General features: G+C 41.6%; 1 protein-coding gene across 1 annotated transcript; it reads left to right on the forward strand.

Moving 5' to 3' along the window:
- Positions 1-1,863: 1,863 nt before the first annotated feature.
- Positions 1,864-6,932, forward strand: sfrp2 (secreted frizzled-related protein 2). The gene is made up of 3 exons (XM_058074023.1): positions 1,864-3,742; positions 4,847-4,927; positions 5,146-6,932. The coding sequence occupies exons 1-3, from the start codon at positions 3,247-3,249 to the stop codon at positions 5,448-5,450; spliced, it is 882 nt and encodes a 293-aa protein (XP_057930006.1). The 5' UTR covers positions 1,864-3,246; the 3' UTR covers positions 5,451-6,932.
- The last annotated feature ends 1,232 nt before the right edge of the window (positions 6,933-8,164 follow it).

An 8,164-nucleotide genomic window follows, 5' to 3' on the forward strand; every position in this document is an offset into this window, starting at 1 on the left:
CAGAGAGCAGAAGTAGTAGAAATGATGAGTAGATTGCAGTTTATTGTCATTTGTGTACATTTTTTTATTGTACTTCTCATGAAAGTATGTTAAAATCTCGGAAAAAAAAACGTGTATTCGTTTTGAGATTTACTTCCACGTGAGCCCATGTCTGGTATTCCACGGGTCACTGCGGGTCACTTGCTACACTAAAATTACAGCGAGGGGGTCCCCCCCCCCTCCTCAAACATTCCTGTGATGAAAGGATGAATGTGACTTTTCTATTTGCCAACACAAACTCCAAGAGTAAACCAGCCATGACTTTTGGCTGAGTGGCGGTTTGATGCTTTGGATCGGCAATCGGCTTACTTCAACATTACTGACTACTACTTTTCTTTTCATTTCATATCATAAATAATCATAGAAAATAATAATCATGACAAGAATGTCTCGCTGGATGTTTAGTCATGTTTCGCAATTTTTTCCAAATAAAACAATTTGTTTTATTACAGGCCCGCGTGGTGTTAAAGTGGTTAGCATGTTGGCCACACAATCAGGAGAATCTAGGTTTGAATCTCTGCTTGGGCACAGTGGTGCCCACCCGCCATCTTGTCATCTACCCAATTTCGGTTTTGGGCGGTAGAACTTGTCGTTGTTATTAGCATTTATGCTAACACCGACAAGGTGTGGATGCATTTTTTTCATAAACGGAGAGAGGGAAAAAACAGCGTTTTAAAAATACCCTGCTACATGTGCCTTAGTGACCGTGTCGTGTCGTGTCGTGTACGAGTCTGTCTAGCCCCCGCCCCCCCCCCCCCCCTTCCCGGTCGCCAAGCGTCAACATGGAGGGACTAATTGAAGCTAACGAACTCATTCCCGCTGGACCGTGTTCTCCTGCACAGCCGGCGTCCTGAGAGGAGCTTCATCAACAACATCCAGTTTCAAAAGTTTCTTTTCTCGCTTGTAAGAAAGTTGAAATGTGGCTTCAAACATTGCTCGTGTGCGCCATTGTTTTTATGTGGATGCAGTTTGACCCTGGAACAGAGGATTCTGGTGATCTCCCACGGGATGGTTGCTGGTTTTCAAGCTGCAGCGTGCATCGTCTAATTGTTTGTGACAGTCGTTCAGCCTCTTGAAAGAAGTGGGGGTTGCAGGGTTGGGGGGGGTCAACGTGGTCTACAAATGGACCACTAAGCTCCTTTTCACACTTGGCTGTAATGAGAACCCACTGGCAGGCCTCAGATCAGCTTACCTCAAAACTGAAAAGACTGTGTACTCCATACTGCAGTATGTGTACTGTATACTGTATATGTACTGTATAGGATTGGAGTTAGGGTTTTGGATCAGGGTTTTGTTAGGAGTTAGATTTGTGGGGTTTGGGTTATACCTTTGGTTTGTGTTGGGATTAAAAAGAGGATTGGTCCTGGGTCAGGGTTTGGGGTTGGTTTGGGTTTTGGAGTTTGGTTTTGGACTAGGGTTTAGGTGGTGGTGAGAATTAGTTTTGTTTTGGTTGAGATTAAGGGGAGGTTGGGGTTTGCTTTGGTTTAAATTGGGGTTAGGGTTGGGGGTTTATTTTGGTTGGCATAGGGTTTTGCTTTGGGTTGTGGTTTGAGTTAAGGGTTTTATTGGAGTTTGGGTTGTAGTTGGGGTTAGGGTTTTTGGTTTGTTTTTGGTTTGAGTCAGTTTTTTGTTCAGGTTTGTATTGGGGTTTGGGTTGTAGTTGGCATTAGGGATTTTGGTTTGTATTGGTGTTTTGGTTGTAGTTGGGGTTAGGTTTTTGGTTTGTATTGGGGTTTTGGTTTTGGTTGTAGTTGGGGTTAGGGTTTTTGTTTGTGTTAGAGTTTTGGTTTGAGTTAGATTTTTTTGTTAGGGTTTGTGTTTGTATTGGGGTTTGGGTTGTAGTTGGGGTTAGGTTATGGTTTGTATTAGTTTTTGGTTTGGGTTTTGTCAGGGCTGAACTTGAGAGTTTAGGTATCTTCAGATACCTTGCGTGGCAAAACCAGGCACAAAGAGTTCAAACTGAGTTCAAACGCCATATTTTATTTCCAGGCAGGTTTACTAGTATTGTGACTTGTACAAGCTAGCATCTGATTGGACGTTCTGATGATTGTATTCCATTGTTTCATTTAAGGAAGAAACAACAAGCTGCGCCTCTGAACCAAAGGGCGGAATAATCATCAGGAAGCAGAATGGAAAGAGTTGACCTGTTAGACCAGCTCAGACGACGGGTCCTCACGTGGAAGAGTCCTTGCTTGTTCGGGTGTAGTCGAGCGTGTAGCGACAAATTCCAACAACCAGCTAGACTTCCGTCCTCCGTCGTCTCTCGAAGCCTAGAGGGGGCGTCGCCGGGCATACGAGAGCCAGAGATGGAATGGCGGATTTAGTTTCACCCCCGTCCCTCCAAGAGTGCTGAAGGGAGGTCTGCTTCCCAACCTGCAGACCAGCAGAGGACCCCACCACAATCCTCCTAATGATGGAAAATCAACGCTCCATTGAGCCGCTGACGTTCCTGACTGTTTACATAAGATTCCGTTCATTTAGTCCAATCAACACACATAGCTAGTTTTGTTAGCATCGAGTCAAGATGACGAATGTCATCTTATTAAAAATGCATCATTGGCGTTGTTGCCTTCAAGGACACCAGGAAAAGGTCAGCGTTTTTTAGGACTGACATTTCTTTAGCAATGCTTCCCATAATCAGTTCCCAGTTCGACATGTCCAAAAGGAGTAGGAAGAAGCAAAGCTTATTAAATCCTACCCCTCCATCTGGTACTTACAATCACTGTTACATTTGTTCACTTCCTGCTTTCCTAATATAGTTTTTTTTTCTATCTAATATCACTAACATTTTACTAAAATTTCAAAAAAATCACTAAAAATGTAGTTTTTAAAAAATTTATTTAATTTTTTTTCGTCTTTCTTATTTATTTATTTGGACTTAGAATCTTGGATCCTGGTCTTCAACCAGGACAACCTTTCTGATCATCAGGTTTAGCACTCATTGTTAGCTGGTCTGTGGTGGTAGTAGTAGTAGAAGTAGAAGTAGTAGCAGCAGTAGCTGTGGCAGCAATACTAGAAATAGTAGCAGCAATACTAGAAGTAGCAGCAGCAATAATAGAAGTAGCAGCAGCAGCAGGAACGGCGGTAGGCTCCTCCCAGACCCGAGCAAGGAGAAGGAGACCCCAGGGAGGAGGCTCTCAGTCCCGAGCCGGCATCCATGCCGACACCCCGCCGCTTCTAGTCCGACCCTTCAGTCCCCGATCCAGAATGAGGGTTTTTATTTTGCCGCTGTCCTGGCTGCTGCCGCTGGCCTTGGCGGAGGCCATCCACGAACTGTACAGCTTCGGCCAGCAGGACTTGTTCCCCCGGAAGAGGAACTGCAAAGCCATCCCCGCCAACCTGCTGCTGTGCCGCGGCATCGAGTACGCGGACATGCGTCTGCCCAACCTGCTGGGACACGAAACCATGAGCGAGGTCCTGCAGCAGGCGACCTCCTGGATCCCGCTGGTGCAGAAGCAGTGCCACCCGGACACCCGGAAGTTCCTGTGCTCGCTCTTCGCCCCGGTGTGCCTGGACGACCTGGACGAGCCCATCCGACCCTGCCGCTCCCTGTGCGAGGGCGTCAAGCGCGGTTGCGCGCCCGTCATGTCCGCCTTCGGCTTCCCGTGGCCCAAAATGCTGGACTGCGATCGATTCCCGCCGGACAACGACCTGTGCATCCCTCCCGTCGGCATCGACGACGCGGGGGCCGTCACCGAGGAAGGTACCGAGTGCTGCGTCCCGTCTCACGTCACGCGCGCATGTACTCGTGAAGTACTACATACATTACAGTACATAGTACATACAGTATACAGAGTACATTCCACATCAACTCTTTTTCAGTTATTGAATATTCGAATATTTATATTTATCATATTCAATGATCATATAGGAATAAAGTACATCATTTCTACTTCTTTTCTTTCCGTAGTATTTTACGCCTGCATTGTTTATCAAATATCATGATTTATGGATTTAATTTGTCTTATTTTATAAATATAATGAATAAAGAAAGTATAAAGAATAACAGTAAAGAAATAAAAAAATGTGAATGAATTTGAATACTTCATCTTCTATAGAAGATGAAGTATCAACATTCAACAAAAAGTGTTCAACAAAAAACAGTTTATATTTCTGCACTCAATATTATTTGTATTGATTGTTTTCATGATTTATTTGATTTCTATTATTCCTTTATAGTATTAATTGTAATACTTTAATCAGTAGAACCTACCTACCCAGTTTAACAAACTCAATAAAATAAAATTAATTAAAATTAACAATAAATTTACAAAAGTTAGAAAATATTACTGAAAATATTACTGAAAAAAAATATCATTTTAGGAAAAAATGGTATATAAATATAGAAATATTCAGGAAAAAAGATGTTGAAAGATGTTTTATATTAATATTTTAGTAGTATAAAGTAGAAATATTCAGGAAAAAAGATGTGGAAAGATGTTTTATATTTATATTTTAGTAGTATAAAGTAGAAATATTCATATATATATATTTATATATTTACATTTTTTTTATGATGATGGCTTTTAAGTGGTAATATTTTGAGAAACAAAACAGGCGACTCCAAATGGTCCAAAGTCAGCTGGGATAGGCTCCAGCATACCCCCCCCCCCGCCCTCCCCAGCTGTCAGTTTGACCGAAATATTGCAAGAAAAAAGTCATTATATAAAATACTAATCACATACTTATATAAATATATTAATAATATTTCTTGCGTTGCATTGACCTCTTCTACCTTCTTCTTCCTGTCAATCATTGTGTCAATCACATGAATCATTTCAGGATATTGTGTTGTTTTGTGTCGCAGTGCCCCGAGTGTGTGACGCCTGCAAGGAAACGGACGACAACGACAACGAAATTGTAGACAACTTGTGTAAAAATGACTTTGGTGAGTTTACCCCCCCCAAAAAAAAAATATTTTTTGGGCACATCTGCAGCATGCAGGCCCCGCAGTCAGGAGGTGGGGTCGGATTCCCCCTCTTGGACACCCCCGTGTGGAGGTTGCATGAGTTTCTCCTCCCCCATTCACGGGCCACTCCATCTTGTCCGTAATGCTTTTGTGTGTTTGACTCCTCCTCCTCCTCCTCCTCTGTGTGCCCCCAAAAGCCCTGAAAATCAAAGTGAAGGAGATCTCGTACATCAACGGCGACACCAAGATCGTTCCGGAGAGCAAGAGCAAGACCATCTACAAGCTGCACGGCGTGAGCGAGCGCGACCTGAGGAAGACGGTGCTGTGGCTGAAGGACGGCCTGCAGTGCGTCTGCCAGGAGATGAATGACATCAACGCCGCCTACCTGGTCATGGGCCAGAAGATGGGCGGCCACCTGGTCATCACCTCGCTCAAGCGCTGGCAGAAGGGCCAGCGGGAGTTCAGGAGGATCTCACGCAGCATTCGCAAGTTGCAGTGCTAAAAAGAAGACCACCAAAAACTCAGATGTTGCCAACGCCTCAGTAAGACCAATTCCTATTGGCCGCCTGTCTTAGAGGTCGCTAGATGTCGTCATTGGCTTATTTGCGTGTCATTGACATGTGACGTAACGGATGCTAAAACGTAGGAGCGACCTAAAAACACTTAAATGACGTTAAAAACGACAAATAAACTTTAGCCCGAGTCCTAACCCTAACAAACATTTACGTTTTACGTCCCGCTCGGTAAAACAGGGCGAGATCCACGAATCGCATGGAAATTGATGGATGCCTCGATCTCTACTTTGGGGGCGGGCGGACCCCTCGGCAGCACCCGCTGCCACTCAGCAAGACCACAAAAATGCACAACAATATGTGCTTGAACTTTTAAGTCCCCAAATAGCAGTTAACTCTTCAACGGCGCCAGGAAAAAAGTCTGTGCATGGACTATAGGGGTGTTATTTCATGCCGGAAGGCTCTAATAATGTAAAAAAAAAAAAAGTCCTAAATTTGTTTTCTATGCTGCCTTTAGTAACCAAATGAGTGATAAAGGAGGGACGGTTGTGTCGTTGATTTGTTGGCGTTCTAAATGGTTGAAATAGCGTTAAGTAGAACTTATACCAGATGCCTTGTTTACTGCTTTTTTTTTTACGATTTATTACCGTCACTATTTTTATTCTTTGACTCATCATCACCGACACAACGATGCTGAAGAAAAAGTTTACAAAAGAAGAAATCAAATCGAATCAGCCGATGGACGTGTTGTAGAATCTCCAGCGTATATTTCGTGAAACTTTACCGTCAAGTTTGTGATTTGTTCCCTGTTTTTTTTTACGTTTGAGGCCAAATGAGTCGTGGGAGTCCCTCAGTCCGTACCATTTCTACCACTTTGGACTTTCAGTAAAGCTTCCATTGGCTTATCTTTAACTTACCAAAGAAAAAATCCTATTGATTGAGTTTGTGGAGCATTTTAATAAACTTTTACCTTCTTATGCTACCGTAAAGGCTCCACTTGTCATCTTTATTTAGCTTTACTTAGCATTCATTGGAAGCAAGCAATATTTGGAGGGAGGCTGTTATTGCCTGAGGGAAAAAATCGCATATATAATTAGTTCCTTTCTTGATGTGAATAATGATTGGGGATGCATGAGACAATGGATCAACAAGCATATACGTAAATACGACAGCAGCAGCACAACCAATGTTGTAATTACGGTACGGAGCAATGATGACTGACAGCGTACAGCTAGATAATCATGATATTTCAAGTCTGTTATTGATATTTGTTATGCTAATTAGAGACCCGAACGCTTGTTGACGTTTTTAAAAAAAATCCAACACTGCCACCTACTGGTAGAAAAAGGAATACAGAGCAATGGCAGCCATTCTTGTTCTCATCACGTTTTAAACATGAATTTATGATCATTGTTGCTTATATCCTGTATTTTATTATAATTGTATGAATAAATCATAATGATATCACATGAGGAAGTGTCCAATCAAACCAGTAAGACTTGGGGAGTCTCAGGCTGGTCTTTTGGCCTTTTGGGGGTGAAGGTGAGGGGCGGCAGGATGTCACGTCATGTGGCCCTCGTGAGTCACTTCCCGGCCCCTCGTGACTTGCTTGGGTGGGTTCACACAGGCAGGACTACAGGTTCTCTCATGTGATGGATGAATGTTCTCATGGGGGGGGGGGGGCACACTTTATCAGCCATATTTTGTCATATATTTCAAGAAAAAGTACATGTGGAATAAGCCTATTACTATCAAATTTACTCTTGACCTTTAAATCCAATTATTAATTCAACTAAATGTAACAAATATTTAGTCATTAGAATGGGGCATGGCATGATGCCCAAGCGGGGAATCGAACCGTCTCCTGGACGTCGCCTGCACGCTAACTTCTTGAAATATTCATGACTTTCCAAAATATTGGATTTTTATTCCGCAACCTAATTACCCAAAAATTACATCTTTATTTAGTTTTGTTTGTTTCTCATAACATTACTTTAAAAAAATACTTTTAGGAAATATTTCTCCTCTACGCTGCCAAAATTTATTATTATTTATTATTATTATTTATTATTATTAGTTGTTGTGATAGTACAAATTTATTCTTGTAAAATTACAACTTTTTTCTTTCAATATTTTGAATTTTCTACTATTTTCTTCTCGTAAATATTCTTCTCATAATTGTGATTTTATTGCCAAAATATTTTGACTTTATTCTGAAAATATAATGAACTTTTTCCACAAGCCAATTTTCCAAAATGATGTTTTGTTTTCTTTGTTTCTCATAACATTACGATTTTTTTCTTTAACATTTTTTACAACCTTTTCTCTTAATATTTTTACTTTATTCATGTAACATGCCTGGTTTTCTTTTTTTTTTTTTTTTTGTTTTTTATTTTCTTGTTAAATTGTAATTTTAGGTGGCGTATACTATATTTCTGAGTGTTTTCAGATTTGACCCAACACCCAAGAAGGTCAAATGCCAGTTGGGGAAGTTGACGGATGCTGCGTTCGCATGCCTGTGGAAACCAAGTAAACTACACGATTAGCGAATCAATGACTCAATGATTGGTGTTCCGTCTAAATAATAAACGCAGGCCTGTTTTCTTGTCTAGGGTTGAGTGCAACAGTATAAAGTTTTAAGTCAAGCTTTGATATATTTTTCCCTTCTTTGCGCATGAGTTTATTTTTACGACAACCCTTGGAT

Source organism: Doryrhamphus excisus, chromosome 1 (genome assembly GCF_030265055.1).
Source record: "Doryrhamphus excisus isolate RoL2022-K1 chromosome 1, RoL_Dexc_1.0, whole genome shotgun sequence".
Taxonomy (NCBI): Eukaryota; Metazoa; Chordata; class Actinopteri; order Syngnathiformes; family Syngnathidae; genus Doryrhamphus; species Doryrhamphus excisus.

Excerpts from the sequence above, each read along its gene's own strand:
- sfrp2 (XM_058074023.1), top strand. The coding sequence starts at position 3,247 with ATGAGGGTTTTTATTTTGCCGCTGTCCTGGCTGCTGCCGCTGGCCTTG. Across the intron at positions 3,743-4,846 it reads GGGGGCCGTCACCGAGGAAG|TGCCCCGAGTGTGTGACGCC; the intron begins GTACCGAGTGCT and ends TTTGTGTCGCAG. Across the intron at positions 4,928-5,145 it reads CTTGTGTAAAAATGACTTTG|CCCTGAAAATCAAAGTGAAG; the intron begins GTGAGTTTACCC and ends TGCCCCCAAAAG.